This window comes from Sparus aurata, chromosome 14 (assembly GCF_900880675.1).
Source record: "Sparus aurata chromosome 14, fSpaAur1.1, whole genome shotgun sequence".
In the NCBI taxonomy this organism is placed as follows: Eukaryota; Metazoa; Chordata; class Actinopteri; order Spariformes; family Sparidae; genus Sparus; species Sparus aurata.
In genome coordinates, this window is record NC_044200.1 from 11,562,316 (window position 1) to 11,579,773 (window position 17,458).

Here is a 17,458-nt window from a genome sequence, read left to right on the forward strand (position 1 = left end):
TGACGGATGGAAAGGAAGATGCAGATAAGAAGATATTGTTGCTTCGGGCCGCCCGAAAGTGAAAACGGAGTGAGAGGCAAACACATTAGTGCCTATTCGACATTTAGAAAGAAGCGGGGCGACCCGGAGAGGGGCGCAGACAGAGCGACTTAAAATGGATTTGTGCAAATTAGCCTCAGTGTCCTGCTGCGTTTTTCGCTGCAAATGTATGCACTCTGATCTGCAAGTATTCGTCAGGTCAGTTTAATCAGCACCCCAGATAGCTTAATAGGACACAAACACAATCAATCCAACTAATGAATGTGTGTGAAGGAAAAAAACAAGCTTGGCGGCTTTTGGTAGCCCGGCGCCAAAAAAATTCCCTTCATGAGAAACCTAAAAAAAAAAAAAAAAGAGGCAGCGGCGGTATTTAAATCGATGCAAACCCAGCACACATGCTCGGGTGTGTGTGTGTGTGTTAGTGTGTGTGTGGATTCTTACCACATAGAGTTGTTTCCACATGGCACCCCAGTCCCGCAACGTCGACGTCATTTCTGTGATGACGGAGTCCTCCACGGGGATCACCGTCTCGAATTGCCTGCAAACACACGCATGAGAGTTGACCTCACGCATCCGCCAAAACCTGCACACACAAACACACACACACACACGCACACACACACACGCACACACACACACACGCACACACACACACACACACTCTCAACCACACAGGAAGTAGGAAGAGGTATTACTTACCCTTTATTCTTGACGTGGGCATTCTTCAAGTGGATGTAGCTGGATGGGAAGATCCCCTTCAGGGCAGAGGACAAACAGGTTAATGAGCGGCCTTTCACACGCTCCCATTAGCACTCAACTGTTAGCATTCACATAATAAAGACAGCGCTAAGTGTGTTTGTGGGTTGAAAGGAGGGAGAGAGGAACAGAATTGGGAGATAAAAGCAAGGAGCAATGGGATTAAAAAAAAAAAGATGAAAAGTATTTCTGTGTGTGTGTGTGTATGTGTATGTGTGCGCGCGTCCCATTTGGTGCTAATAAACTGAAAGTTGCTCCCTATTGACTCCAGAGATCAAAGCAGAACTTATGTTTGAGTATCTGAGGGTAAATGCAACGCGCTGGCACACACAGAGACTCTGAACACACACCTGACGCTTCACTCCTGACTCGGTTTGTGTTGTCACAATGTCTCCTGCGCCCGAGCTTTCAACAGGATGTGGAGCTTCATTAAGGGTAACGATCCCGTTCGTTTAAATAGTCAATACTGGCCTCTTTTTCCCCACTTCATTGCACTTCCCCCACCTAGATCTATGCTGCCTGTCCAGGGATTTGAACCGGCAACACTCTGATCACTAGGGGTGCAACGATAAATCGATCTGGATCGATTTATACGGAATAAATGTCAACAATCAAACAGCATCGATGCAAAGTGAAAACATCAATACATATCACCGTCCATCATTAAGACACACACTTTATTTTGAAAATCGCATGAGATGTCCGTCACCGTTGCCTTCCACGCTCATCTCCTTTCTGAACAGCGCTTTGTTTACCATTTAAATGTCTGGAACCACTGATGACATAATATTTCCACTAAAGAGTTCAGCAATACAATTGTCAAAACATATTTCAGTTGCTTGTGGGTGTTGTTTTAAATGTAACTGATTGTGTTAAAACAGACATATGACTTCATCTCACATCAATCGCGGGCAACTGTATCGAATCGAAATAGCATCTTGGCAGACTCTGAGATACTGGGAAAGTATTGCATCATTGTCCCTAGAATCGATATAATGGCATACTAAGATGAAACCCTGCCGGTCACAAGCTCCCTTCTCTAACCATGAGAGTGTGTCACCCCCGGAGTGTGACCTTGAGGCCAACACTGCCTTAAAGGCCGCAGACTGGGGCTGTGATACAAACAGCTGAATTGCGACAACTTCAGCTATTCTATTAAGGATGCTGACTGCACATTGCACCCAATTAGTTATATAACCACACCATCAAAAACAAATTATCAACTGAGAAGTGGATATAATTCAGTTGATATGACTGAGTGAGCATGCAGTGTTGCGGTCCAGCTCCCACCAGTGTTTGGCAGCACCTGGAAGCGGCTGGATCCATATTCTTCCTCTAAGTTTCTACCTTATTCACCTGGTAGTGTCATTCTGTTCCTCCATACCGTCATTGCCTCTCAAGCTTGGATTTTTCTCTGTTTTGTGTGTCGTTTTGTGGTAATCTGGGTTCAGGGTTGCGGTGTTGTTCGCCCCACGCGACAGAGGCTTATTTGTGGTTTGTTGTTTCCAAAAAAAACAAACCCTGCCACGCTCAGTCAACGGCCTCGAGATGTTATCGACTACTTGTGTGTTACTTACGTCACTAACAGGGGCTCGGTTCTATTAAGCGTCCCAGTTTGCTGCTGTGCACCCTGTCAAGACCTTGAAATCGAATCAGCCAAATGGAATTTTCGCCAAAACTCCTTTTATCATTTAGATCTGTGCCTTTTTTTTTTTTCTTCTGTGACATGGGGGGGGGGGGGAATATTATCAGACATTTCGTGACTCTGGTTTCCGCTGAAGGCCCAGCACGCCCACACAGGTGCTTTCACTTATCGTGGCTGGTTTGACTTCTGCTTTAAGTTGAAGGTGAACAGAGCAACGCAGGAATCGATATGATGTAACTTAACCTTTTCCCACTGCAGACATTTTGAGCGGCCAGAAGAAGAAAAAAAAAACCACACGGGGCTAAGTCCTGAGAAGAGCTCCAATCAGGCAAAATACGTGGTGTAAAACATCAGTGTGTATGGCCTTTATCAAGACTCGACTAAGGGTCAGCGGCTAACCACAGGCCAGACAATGCGAGCACTTCCACCACAACATAGTAAAGTGTGTGCGATATTTTAGGTCTGGTGAACGGTGACAAACCCAGAGGAGGGTTTGAAAGGGTTCTGAAAGACAAGTAAAGCACGCACACGCACACACACACACACACACACACACACACACACACACACACACACACACACACACACACATAGACGCTCACCTTGACATTTGGATTCTTCAGGATGAACCCTCGGAACCAGCCTGCAGACACAAAGCATAGTTTTTATATTTTTCCAGCACGTCATTATAAACATTGCAGTTAATATCCGTCTTAGACTGACGTGCACATAAGGGGGGAGGAGGTTGAGGACGGTTAATAACAGAAGGATACAGACGGAGATGCATGTGTGTGGGATTTAATGAAAATGATGCGATCCCTCTGACAGCTGAACGTACCAAAAAAAAAAAGAAAAAAATGTCATGCCCACCAGACATTTATTTTTATTCCAATTCGGTGTCATGAGAAAAGAGGGGACTGAGACATTACCGGATCGCTGGCACTCACAGCTGAATAGCCTTCCACTGCCAATAAAAAGTTTTGAAACCACTTTAGTTTTTCCCTCATACGTCACAGTGGCGCTCCAGAGCGATGCAGTACACGGCAACTGTTTTGTAACAACCTGTTCTTGGCAGTGACCGCCGGCTAGCGCGCAGCGGGGTGAGACCTGTGACACATGAAGCCACTGACAACCACCGCGACACTCGCTGTGTGACTGCCCAGGCAAGAGACGGAGAGAAAAAGAAAAAAAAAAAAAAGGTGACAAAGCTGCAGCTTGCATACGCTCACGCTCTTCTCACACCATTAGACACTCCAATCTGAGCTTGTGCCAAATTAGTACGCGCTTGATGCCTTTTGCAAATCCAACACTGATAGGAAACAATCTAAAAATTTACATCGGGGGCTTTGAGCTGATGCTCTTTTCTGAGCTGACGATTTAAGCTCATTCCGCTGTCGGAGTCATTGTAAGTCCCTCCAGATAAGAGCATTAACTAAATAGCTCAAATGTAAATGCATTAGATTATTCTAATCACCGTTGGGTTTCGCCAGAGCATCCGCAACTTTGGTAGTATTTTTCTCCTCGATTCGTTTCAGGCAATGCACAGAATCAGAAGAGGATCGAGTAATTTGTCTCGGCCCGCACACTGAAACACATGCTTAGTATTTTCTATGTGAGTCATCCCTCCAGTAGCAGAGGTCGAGCACTGTGACGGCTCTCTGCAAAGTTATATGTCAGTGACGATTAGCAACACATCTGTAAGAGATCAGTGGGATGGGGTACTTGGAATATAGCATACATATTTGCCAGGGTGTGTGTATTAAACGTAGCTGATTTATAAATATATCCATATGTTGATGTTAAAGAGAAAGAGAAAACCAGTTATTGTTACAATTACAAGGTTCAGCTAGGCTGACTGCGCAGACAACTTCAAATGGTTTTAATGTATTTCACCTCATGTTGTGATTTAGAGCGTGCAAAACCAAGTTAGTCAATGACCAAGCAATGAAGATTCAATAGTTAGCTCAAATTAAACTAATGGATAAACATCTAAAATGGGTAATAGTAATTCATAAATAGGTGAAATAGTTTGTAATAGTAGGCTAATTCAGAAACAGCTGAAATGGCTAAAAGTAATGGATTAACATTTAAATAAATTAGCTTAAGTGTTGGAGCAAAATAGTTAGATTAGAGAGCAGTGCTAACATTGAGCTAAAAGTAAATGGATAAACAGTTGAAATTGTAAGCTACAAGGAATGGATTTAAGATAACAAATAGTTAGCTTAGGATAATGAATACATTGTTGAAACAGTGAGTTAAGAGTAATTCATGGCAGGTTGACAAAGCTAGCTAAAAGTTATGCATAAACAATTGAACTAGTTAGCTAAAGTATGCTAATGGCTGAAGAGTTGAAATAGTTAGCTCAAAGACTTGGATTAAACCTTGAAAATAGTTAGCTTAGAGTAAAGAATAAACAGTTGCAACAGAGAGCTAAAACTAATGGACAGACCTCAACTGTTTACACAGTTAGCTAAAGGTGGCCTATTGGATAAACAGTTGAAATTGCTAAGAGTTTAGAATAAAACCTTAAGATGGTTGGCTAACAATATAAAATAATCTGTTGAAATGGTGAAAAATAATGGATAAACAAGTTTAGCTTAAAGTAATGGATGAACAGTTGAATATCCAGCTTGTCGCACGTTTGCAATACCATAAATGCTAACTTGACCACACCAACCTCAACACTGACAATTCGTTTGTGTGAAAAGAAAACATTTTAAGCAATATCTAGTTTTATGTGACAAACTCACACTTTAAAAATTTGACGTGACCGCATTTGGAATATGGAGCGCCATCTAATGGGGCCAGGCTGTACTGGATCAAAAAAGGGTTGGGAGCCACTGTTTACATCACAATACACTGCCCACTCATGTAATGTATTCACTGCTGGCGGGAACTCAAATATCAATTTTATTGATGCGGTGCCTCACATGCCAGTAAAGAAACGTTCACAGGGTAGGCTCGGGGTGTTTTGAAGTGTCAACAGTATCAACATGGGGCAGACCCATTAGTCTGTCTCCTCTGCTGTCAGCAGCCCGTCTCTCAGCCTCCTCTCTGCTGGCAGGATTTTGATTTCGTTCCCTCCCTTCTGGACCAAGCATTCCGCTGGCTGTGCTATTGTCTACTTCCTCCGGGCCTTTTACCGCAATATCCCATCCCCTCTCTGGCTGGCTGGCTGGCCGAATGGCTGGCAGCACGACTGGCTGCTCAACCGGCTGATTCCCTTCGGTGTGAGCGCGTTGCCTCCGTCTACCGACAGGAAGTGAGACGGTGTGTGTGTGTGTGTGTGTGTGTGCGTGTGCGTGCGTGTGCGTGCGTGTGCGTGTGCATGTGCGTGTGCGTGGAGCACTTCCGGAAGTGGGAGGCATGCACTTGTTTGTGCACGGCTGCTTGTTTTGTGACGAGGTGTGCGTGTGCTCAAATGATTTCAAACGATATTCGGAGATGAAAAAAGGAGGACAGAGGATGCAGGGGACAACAAAAAAATCCCCAACACATTAACATAGATATGGAGAAGGAGAGTGAAAGGGAAAGCCAGCAGAGGAGAAAAACAGACTCGGCGTGGGCCGGAAGGCGGGAAAAGCGGCCGGTGGGTTGCGCAGGAAACGACAGCAAACATGATCATCCACAGCCATCCGTCACAGGCATGATGCTGCTCATTTCGTGCGCACGCTATCAAGAAGTCGCATGAGAAGTGTGTCTCTTTGTGTGTGTTTGTGGTTGAGTGCCGCCGTGTGCATGTGTACACAGCGGCACAGTTTTTTGATCTGTAACCACTTTCACACAGATTAAGTCGAGCTTTATATTTTACCCAAAGAGGAAGTGTACCCAATACTTCAGAGGTGTCGAAGTGTGCTCACTTCACTGCTCAAGCGAAAACAATCGCTTTCCTTACATGCACTATTCTGTTGTTTCACGCCGAGTGTGTGTGTGTGTGTGTGTGTGCGCGTGAGTGCGCGCCGTTTACCTTCACATTTTTCCAGGATCTGCACCGTGTCTCCAATTTCTAGTGGGAGGCCATGCTGGACAGTCCCTCGGAAACTGGCCAGCACTGCAACAAAGAAGAGACAGAAAAAAACACCCACATGAGTTTTTTTTTTTTGTTTTTTGGTTTTCTGTGTTTGAGTTTTGTTATGCAGAGTAAGAAAAAAAACAAAAAAAAAGGTCCTAAGACATAACACACAACGCTTCAGGGAAAAAAAAAAAAAAGGGAGAGGAGGTTCAATCGATAACCTGTGTAGGTGAAATAAAATCAAAGCTTATAAAATATCCGCACAAACCCAAAATAGTGATTCACAAAACAAACTTACATAAACGCGCCCGACGTAACGCGGAATATATGAGGCGGTCTGGATGTATTTGCAGTAATGCAACACTACACATCCGTTCCCTACCGAGCGACCGAGGAGACTCCTTGGAGACGCATATAAGGAGGTAAAAAAAGAAGCGTCTCCATCATCTTTTTACACACCTTCGACAACATCTCACTGAATCCACAGCTTTGAGAGTGGACACAGAAAACATCCGCCCAGAACTGTCAAGTTCTTATATGTTTTTTATTGCCCCGACCTGAAATCTGAACGGATAAACACAGACACACAGGTGGGTGGACTCGGGCTTGAAGACTTTACAGAAAAGCCTTGAAAGGCACCGTGGATCTGATAAAGGGAACTAATAGAGTCGCATTACGGGAAGTGCATGAATCATGGTTTTTGAAGCTTGACCCATATTAAAGACAGGAAGGATATCTCTGCCACTGCAACATCATTATTTTCATAATCTGTCTTCTCTATTACCAAACTCTCTGGGTATCCCTTTTAAAGGGAGGTCGGGCTCAGAGGCAGGGAGAGGAATCATTTATATAACAGATGGAGGTGTGCAGAGAGAGGCCAAGTTTGATACGAAGCAGAAAAAACAAAAAGGCTTAAGCTCGGACGTCAGTTCTTGAGTTTGGAGGGGTTTTTTTTGGGATGATATAAAGAACATATTGTGTTAAAGGATAAGTTCATCCAAAAATTCATCCCCGTTCAGATGGAGGTGAGGTTTCGTAGTCCACAAAAAATTTGTGGAGCTTAAAAGCAAGACGATGTTGCAGTTTTTTTTTTCTGAAACAACTGAAGTAGATGGGGACTCCTCTAAGATTTTAAGCCTGTACATGTTTAAAAGGATATAAACGGAGAATAGGTAAGGAGGTAGGGACCAAGAGGCGGTCCATTAGCAGCGAGCGCTACTTTGAGAGTGAGAGTGTTAAAGCCATCCGCAGAGAGTGTCAGTTGACAGCTCTTCAACCGGCTCTTTAAAAAAAAAAAAGAGAGAGCCGCGTCCCGCCGTCTCACTCGCTGCAGCCTGACACACAGATAAATTAACCAACACACACTCAAACCTGCCTGTGCACACAGATCAGTCAACCCCTGCACACTGGTGTTCCTACAAGCACAGAAATGCTGACAGATCGATGCACACGCGCGCACACAAGCCGCGGAGACGTCTACACATAAAGTCGCACAAGTAGCCTATTCAAACAGCGACGTGCGCGAGCACACACAGACGTTCATTTATACATGGACACAAACATGCAGAGGAAAAAAAAAAAAAGTACAGCTTCAGTGGGATTTGGAGTGGAAACGTATAACAAGTGTCCCCGCCGCGCAGGATCCCGCTACAGCTAAAGCGTTTAGAGGGAATTTCATTTCTTCCGCCTGCAGGGCTCGTTCAGTGTGCCTGAACACACCATTCCGACAGCACTGCGAGAGTTTCTCTTCCCCACCGGTGAGGGATTGCATCTAATACAGCCCAATTTACAGACACAGAGAGCTGCACCCAGAGATCCAGAGTACAAACACGGCGGACGCAGAGGTGATGATTCATGGACACTGTGTCACTGTCCAGTAAAACGAGAAATGTCATATATTTGATTTGGTTGGTCAATTTTTTTACCAAAATACGTTCTTTTTGAAAGGAGCGTTATGGAGTTTTAAAGAAAAAAAATCAAATTCAAGGGAGATTAAGCTCCCCAGAACACTATTTGAAGTGAGAAAGGTGGCAGGGTCCGCCACATATAAAAACAGAATGAAATTGTGTCGCCCTTTAAAAGGTCAGTTTGTTTATTCAGTTTATTCGTCATGAAAACCAAAATAGATTATTGATGTAATTTGGCAGTTTCACAGCGCACCTTTAAAGGGATTGTGGTGCATATTATCACCAGAACAACTTCAATTTTGTTCCCCATTTCTTTACTTTCTATAGCAGAAGCATTTTCTGCATGTTCCTCATTGTACGCCGATGAAACTGGTTTACACAGTAGCTTCATGTTGCATCCGGAAACACAACAACTTACTGGTGGATGGGGAATACATTTTTGGTCTAAATCTTTTTTTTTTGTATTCGTTTTAATAAAAACTGGCAAAAACAGAATAGTGTACTGAACTTGAACTTTATCATAAGACTTAGCTGAGGTGCTTAAGTTTTAATTTTTTCGCTGACAGAGGGGCCCACATCCCAAGAGAGGACTCAGCTGAATTACATCCAGCCCACGCTCACATGTTGACATTGATATCAAGTCTGCTGATGAAATCAAACGGCAGCTAGACACTCTGGGCTGTGTGTGTGTGTGCGTGCGTGTGTGCGTTTTGTCCTTGTGCATTTTATGCTGAAGCCTGGCCAGCCCCTTGTTATCCCTCGAGCTGCAGAAACACTATCTTTACAAGGGATTTGTCACAAGTGCACATCTGACTTTGTAATTCATTCAAAGACCAAACTGCTAGCACAAACACACACTGACACACACACGCGGGCTGAGAAACCTGAAACTTGCCTACTTTTTGTAATTCATTCAAAGCCCAATTACTCACACACACACACACACACACACACACACACACACACACACACTTGCACACACAGAGGCAATCACAGCAAACACACTTACGCTCACAAAGTGTGCCCAATGCATGAATTATCGAAGTGACTTTCCCAGCTGCAGTCGGCTAAATTATTCAGTTTCAAGTCGCCGTTTTCTTTTTTTTTTTCCTTCTTCTGCAGTGAAACGAAAGCCTCCCGCCCGTCAATCCACAAGCCAGCTGCTGTCTGTCTGTCTGTCTCCAACTGTCTGTCATCCGCGTGCCTCTGACTGTCTGTCTGTCTGTCAACTGTCTGGGCTAGCTAAGCGCCAACTGATGCAGGGAGGGAGACAGGAGAGGTGCTTACACTTGAGGGAATTGATCTGTTGCTGTTTTGTCCAGAACCCTGCGACTGCATCCTATTATGCCAGAAGGAGAGAAGAGCGAGTACAAATTGGGGCGAAAAAAAGAGGCGATTCGACCACACAGCTGACACACACACACACACACACGTCTAAGTGGATGCCATCGGTGCATGAATATCCTATTGCGTAAACTGAGCAAAAGCAGACCTGCAGATGCTCAGATATGACATGAACACACACAAATTGTCCTTCTATTGAGCCCGGTTTCCAGATGCCGCGCAATGACCATCATTTCGGCCAGCAAAGGGGCAAACTCTGATCCTTTCTGACACACCCAAACACACACATTCTGATTCTATGTGACACCAGGCCCACTGGGTCACAGCGAGGACGCGGCTATTTTCGACCAACCCCCCCCCCCCCCCCCAAAAAAAAAAACAAAAACAAAACTAGACATTACACAAAGACGGCAGTCTGGACGAGCCGCGCGCACATGGATAAACAGACGGAAACAACACCAGGGGACCGAGAAAAACTATGTGCGTTGTCAGTGTTCTCGGGAGAAAACAAGAGAGGCGAGGGAATCGAGACTGACAAATGCATCAGCAGAGGAACAGAGAGCGAATACAGGAGCTGTGGTGGAGAGGCCGGTGGTTTTAACGCTGATAGAGTGTGTCAGCGTGTCCTGGCGGGGCCAACGTGGCACCACTCATCCCCGTCGCATCACTGGAAAGCGTCACGGTGGGTATTTCAGCATATGTGAAGGTCACAAAGACAGATATAGTGAGGGAACATAAAAAAACTTGGTAAAAGGCAGATAGGTCAGAGACCAACATTCAGCACTTTGTTTAAAATCAAGTGGTTAATCTATAAAGAGGGATTTTAACAAACTGTAGACTTGGATCACAACTTTCTTTGCATCTCAGGTTAGTGTGTCACTATGTCTGATGCCTGCCTGGGTCCAAGTGGATTCAATAAAGAGGAGCGTGAATTACAATCTGCGGGAAAATGAGCTGTGTTGTTACCCTCTCCACTGCAGCTGCTCATTAACTGGAGGTGCATTATGCTGCTGCCAGTGATGCTGTTCCGTCCCCTAATTGCGTCTGCTCGGCTCGACTGTATCGTTAAACTGGTCTTATTATGCGTCTGACTATTTTCGGTCGCCTTCGGGTTGGGAGTCTTCACCAGCAGCGACACCGTCGGCTGCTAATGTTTTCACCTTGAGAGTCTGTCCTGGAAACATCTCTGGTAGCAGGAACACAGAAGCGATTTTGATTATGTGGCGAGGTGTCTATAGGTCTGTGTCTCTTTTCAGCATGGTAGCATCCCAACTTTGCAAGACACAGGCTCGAAACTTCACTGCATATAGCTGAGATTAAACGCATGGTCCAACCGATGAGTATTGAGTTTTCATGTAACCATGTAGTAATGAGTTCTGGCTAGTCATGGGTCAGAACATGAACACTGTTCCCTCAACATGGGTTGTTCCGTCACCTTTGGTCTAAACTGAGATGAAAGTACAGAACACACACATGTCCCCTACTTTGGATGAATTGTAATGACTTGCGTGATCCATTTACTTTTCATCTTGCGCCGTCCAATACTTTGTTTGTCATTGGTTAAGGTCCAACTACCTGTAAAACTAATGACCTACCCATCAGCCACAGCTGTACCTTGAGTTTAGAGTAAATTTGCAAATGTTCGTCGATAGCGTTGTAGCAATGCATTTCACTCAGCAACAAACTAACAAATATCGTGCAGATTTATGGCCACAAATTTATGAGTCACTAAACCAGAACTGGCACATAGCAGGAAACTTTTTTAGAGTGATCAATAAGAATTTGCATTCATTCATAAAGCTCTAGGTAAGCAACGTAATCAAGTGATAACACGAGCACTATTATTATTGCTTAGCTTACACTTTTAAAGTCTTGGAAGTGCCGCCAGTTTGGCATTTATTGCAACACTTTGTTACCTACGCTAGTTCAGTGGAGCCCCAAAAGTATCACACATAATCGTTAACCCAGTAACCTAACCAGGTGAGCAAGCTGAGGTTAGCATTTAGCTCAAAGCATCACTGTGGTTGAGCAGATTCACTGTGCCGTTGGCTCGACTGCAGTGCTGCTTTTAGCTTAGCGCAGTGTTTCTCTACTGAAGCAACTGCTATTAATTAGTTTATAAATCGATGATTTAATGAACAATATTCTAGCTTCACAAATGTAAAGATTTGTTCCAGGGTTGTAAAGACTCTACAATCAAATATCTTCATCCACAAATTCAAACTGTGCTTGGAAGGAATTATTTTGAACTGTCATTATGATCGGAGAGATTTAAATGTGTCAGTTTCCAACAGATTTTCCTTTTAGATGGGTGGTCTAACAAATCAAAACTTAAAGATGTCACCTTGGGCTTTTGGTAACTTGGGTCGGACGTTGTTATTTCGAGAATTCTATTGACCGAATGATTATTTGCAAATTAATTATTGAAAAAAACTACTGATAGCTTCATCAATAATGAAAATGATCATTAGCCGCAGCCCCACCTCACACGTCTGACCAAACACGAGTTGCGGTGAAAGCGAATAATCTCTTCATTAACTGACGGCGACTGTGTCCACAAGGGATCCTGAAGTCAGAGGTTGCATTTCGATCTCCTTAATGCGCTTTCACCCCGCCTTAATCCATTCGGACTTTATCTGTGTCTGCTCGTCTGCGAGTGCATTCTGCTGAATAAGTCGAGATCCCTAGAAAGCCCTACTGGCTCGGATTAGCCTTGCATGTGTTTTAGGCTGCCACTTGGAGTCGGGGGCCTGTCAAACCGCGTTACATTCGGTTTGCTCGTCGCTCTGTCTAAGCCCCTCAAAAGAACAAACACCGCCACCGGCCCCGAGTAAGAGGAGCACCAGCCCTCCTCCTTCGAAAAACAGCCCGGCTGAATGAGGCAGGTAAACCGTCGGTGATCAAAGCTTGATGTTATGATGCTGCTACACTCAATTTAACACAGGTTTCACCATTAAAGTGAATATAAAAAAACACTGAAGAAGCATGAAGAACATTTCTGTATCATTTCCCGCAGCTTTTACCAGCTTTTCTTTTTTTTTTTTTGCGTTAAATCACGGGGCAGATTTCACTCAAAAGTGCCCGTTTATGTGCTTTTTAACCTCATTAGCCCGACCCTTTCTTCTCTCCCACTGATCCGAAAGTGATTCACGCGCATAATCCACTCCCACATGTTAATTATACAGCATTTATATCATTAATATGCTAATTCTGCAACACGGCAACTGGTGCTCCGCAAGCCCCCCCATCTCTGCCAAATGTAAGGATCATGAATATTTAGTGGGGAGTGTGTGGGAATATGAGAGCGAGCATTATGGAGAGCGCACAGGCAAGCACACATTTGCAGGAACGCATTAAAGGAGCAATACGTAGGAATTTCAGTTTGAAACATTTAAAAAATAACTGACATTTTTAAAAGGAATGTGAAGAAATAACAGTTTTGTTGTTTTTATCAAAGATCTTTTGTGTTGAAGAGATATCTATCAAAGTTAGTATGCTAATCAGCTAGCCCCTAGCCAGTCTGTACCTTAAGAGGCGATAGTCCAATAGTAAATAACACCAACACTCCCCTGGTGCTCCGAGCTCCCAGTCCAGACAGCCAGCTGCACAGCTAACAGAGCTAACTCGCTAACTCGCTAACGCCAGCAACAGTTTGCAGCAGTTACTGTGGTGACAGGTGGTGAATTCAAAAACAGGTCAATGAGTTCTGAAGAAGGGAAGAGCAATGTCCAAAATGGGGAAGCAGTGTTTGTTTTCGTCCTCTTTCTTAAACATTTACAAGGTAGACGCTTTTAAAAAGCATCCAGCACACAGAACTGAAAACCAACGCCGCCAATAAACCTCTTCACTTCCTCGCGCTGCCAGTCCCCGTTCTGCTCGTCCGCTGTCCAAGAGCACAGCGCTGTCAGAGGCTGCGTTCGCCAAACCAAAACTGCCTTTTATTCCAGCAATGTGACTAAAAAATTCCTCCTCAGACCAAAACTAGCCCAGCTATGCTGTCGCCTGAGCCAACATGCACACTGTGTTCCTAATCAAAAGCTTGAGGCGTTTATCTTTCTATGTGGTGAGATAGAAAGGGGCTCGAAGGCCTCAGCTTCATGTCAAAATACTGCGCTGGTACCACAGCCTCATGTATTCAAGGCAGCCAGGCTGTGGATGCGGTTAACAACACACAGGACTTACTCAGGGATCATGTGTAGTAAGAAAATCCAAAACCACAAAGACGTGTTTATGCATATATAAAACACACTCGCAGGCACAAATACACACAGACTCACACAAGTGTGACAGAGCAGGAGAGGAATCTGACAGCTTTAGAGGCAGATTAAGTCAGTGTGTGTGTGTGTGTGTTCGCTCGTGTGCATCTGCAGGAAAGTGATTTCTCTGGTTGAGCTTGGAATGCTGGGAAGTGGCATCATGCATTTTTAAAGCCGGGGGAAACCAACAGGGGTCGGCGGTGGGAGAAGGGAGCCAGGCAGACGTCTGAGAAAGGCCTTGAACGAGGACTCAACCTGGCAGGAGCAGAGAAAAAACACGCACGTGTGCAGACATGGAGGTCTGATAGGAGGTGCAGACAAAAGCCGGAGGCCGGCAAAATCACCCAGGAGGAACGGCTTTCATTTCGCCTTCCCCATTGACGGACCGCCAGGCTCCTTTTCGCTGCCTTTGTGCGAGCAGTGATAGCAACCTCACTGCCATTGCTAGCAACAATAACCCTTTGCACAAATCGCCCTGATGGTGCAGGTGCGGGAGCTTTCCAGGCAGAGCTGTGTGAGGAATGCTTTTTTTATTTTTTTTTATTTGTGATGGCGAAATGGTACAGCTCAAGGGCTCGATATCATTTTAGCGCCGTCTCTGTGTCGCAGCCCCGATGTGAAATCTGACAGTATCTGACGCTTGAAAGAACCCCAAAAATAAACCGAGCAGGTGACACACACACACACACACACACACACACACACACCGCCAGTTAATGAAGAAGGTGTCTGTAAACTTCTGTGATCTCCTGCTGCTTCTCACTTCACATCTCCGCTGACATGATTAGCACTGAGGAACCTGCCGTAGACTCAATCGCACACAGTGAGTCGATTTATACTTTCAAAATAAAGTGCGGAAGGCTTTTTTAAAAAGGGGCACTATGTGGTTTTGGAGGAGAAATGAAAACTATATTAATGAGGTAATAATAAAAATTATGATAATAATAATAACTAAAAATAATAAATAACTAATAAACAAGCTGTTCTCAGAGGAAAACAACGTCAGTCCAGAATGCTGTTTGGAAGCTATGAAAGTGGCAGAGTCCGCCAGATGTGAACAAAGTAAAATAGTATGATTCGTTGTCCTTTAAGGTCAGTTTGTTTATTCAGTTTATTTAGTTAGGAAAACAAAAACAAAAAAATATTTACATTAAAAAAAATCAGTCAATGGAGATCTTTCCCCTTTGTTTATAATTTTTTCCCCAAAACTACATAGTGCTCCTTTAAACATGTGGAGACAAAAATTAAAAGCAATATTATGTTTCATTAGCCTTTTTTAATTATGATTAACCACCCAGTTAACGTTAGCTTTTTTGCCCAGGTCATCAAGATCGGAGCAACAAAAGCAGCATTCAGTCTGCCCTACTGGCCCGAGCGGGAGGAGAAATCATAAATGACTCAGATTAAATAGAAATATAGGTCAGTGCGCTAAAACCTCACCTCATTCACAAGCATTAATCTGACTCTGTGTGTGTGTGTGTGCAGTTTCAAAGCTAGCTAAGTGCATGCTTAGATATCCCACTGATGCCAAAGTTGAGATGAGATGATTTATTATAATCCTCTCGAGAGGTTTTTTTTTTTTTTTTTATCATCTCACCTGCACAATAAATTCGTAATTTCTCTCACTCTTCTGTTGTATTGATCAATGGAGTGTGACATCGTTATTCCTTGTTTTTGTCATGTTGATGTCTACATAATGAGTGAATGTTTTTAAGTGGCTTATAGACTTGAACAACAAAAAAAATGCATCTGCCCAATCCTGTCTGATCACTTCTCAGCATCTAATTTCTTTTATATCTTCGCATAGCAAGTTGCAGCCAACGAAAGGCACGATAACAAAAGGGACTTTTCCTGTGACTGGGCTGAATGGCATTCTTGCCAGTAACAAACTAGCTTCACTGGGAAGTGTTCTGACGCCAGCTCTCTCTGGAGGATAATGCCTGTTGAGCTGCCACCAGAATTCAACTGTGTTGTTTCTGTGTCAGTAAACACTCCAAAATGCACCAAACAACTTCAAGAATGAAAGCAAAATCACTCAACCTCACAGGTATGTTGCATAATCAAAGCTGCACTCATTGATTTACAGGCCACTCAGGGGAAGAGAAGCACATTCTATGTCATCTAAAAAGTTGACAATGCTAATGTGCTAGCAAAAAGTTGGCTATTTAAACACCCAACTGATCCATAAATCCAAAACAATGAGCTGAAAGACGCTAAAATGCCATGCAAAGGCTAAGTGGAACTGCAGGGTCAAGTGATTTGTCCCTTATGGTTTCGTCAATACAGGTGACACCTTTTGCATTAGTCAGAGTAATATTAGCATTCATTTGGAGTCACATGTCCGACAACAAAGACAATGTTAGCCCAACATTTCCACCCCTTTTTAGCTCTGTATTGTTCCTCACCATCTCCTGAGTACAGCATGTTGCTCATAAGCTGCTTAATGTTCCACCAGCTAGTTGCTAGCTTTGATTGGTACTAGGCAGATAGCATACACAGAGAGTGAACACAAATATTAAAAGGTACAGTCCATACAACTAAAACAATGAGCTGAAAGATGCTAAAATGCAAAGTAGAAACGAGGGGAATGACGCAGAGTTAGGTGACAATTCTCTTTTTCGGTCTGTCACTACAAGTGAAACCTTTCACATTACCCAGTCATTTCATCAATTGTTGATATTCAAATATCGATCAGTGTAGCTTCATAGAATTCAACCAGTTCTTCCACAATTTGCATTAGTTAACTGCAATTATTAAAAATACAACAGAAAGTGGCACACCCGAATTGTCATTACACAGGAAAACTGTGGGTGAAAACCACCCGGGCATGCACTCACTGGGTCAAAGTTGCGACAGGAAGTTGGTCTACAAACTGTGATGGTTGTTAACAACAAACTTTTTTGTGCCTGTAATCTAACAGTTCCCCTGAGTTTTATCTTTCAAGTGAACAAAACTGGGGACTAAACCCTCATCCGATCATCTTTCTTTTTCCTGCCTCGCTCTTTTTCCGCAATGTCGCCGCACTCCCAGATTTCATTTGCTGAGCACAATGTTAGAAGACAGGCCAAAACTTCTTGAGACTAGCGAAAAGACAAAAATCCTTGGGATCACAATGCACAATCTCAGACAGATGCAAACGCTGGGAGCTGCAGCTTTTCGAGAGGGCGCTGATTTATTTATTTTTTTTCAAGCGGCAGCTGAAGTCGCATCGACATCGGTGCCTACACTATCCTCCCACTCGGCAGAAAGATAGATGGCGAGTGGAGGAAGAAAGGCTAAAATATATAGAGGGAGAGGAGGGAAATGAAGGGTGTGGGTGTGGCTGGTGATAAAGCAGCACAGGAGAGACAAAGAGAGATCGGAGAGGATGATGGAGGGAGAACCGGAGGGACAGAGATAGATAAGTGGAGAGTAGGCTGCATCTCCCACTGACAGATGGAGCAGGAAAAAAAAAAAGAAGAAAGATGAACCCGCCAAACATCTGCTTCTCTTCCTTCAG

General features: G+C 43.9%; 1 protein-coding gene across 5 annotated transcripts in view; it reads right to left on the reverse strand.

Annotated features, from left to right (window-relative positions):
• The window catches only part of dock4b (dedicator of cytokinesis 4b), a 131,393-nt gene that overhangs the window by 89,496 nt on the left and 24,439 nt on the right, over positions 1–17,458 (reverse strand). For all 5 annotated transcript variants that reach the window (XM_030439545.1, XM_030439547.1, XM_030439546.1 and 2 more), the window contains exons 2-5: positions 6,408–6,491; positions 3,043–3,083; positions 739–794; positions 481–577 (exon numbers count right to left, since the gene is read on the reverse strand). In XM_030439545.1, the coding sequence (XP_030295405.1) occupies positions 481–577; positions 739–794; positions 3,043–3,083; positions 6,408–6,491 (278 nt within the window). The remainder of the gene's footprint in view (positions 1–480; positions 578–738; positions 795–3,042; positions 3,084–6,407; positions 6,492–17,458) is intronic.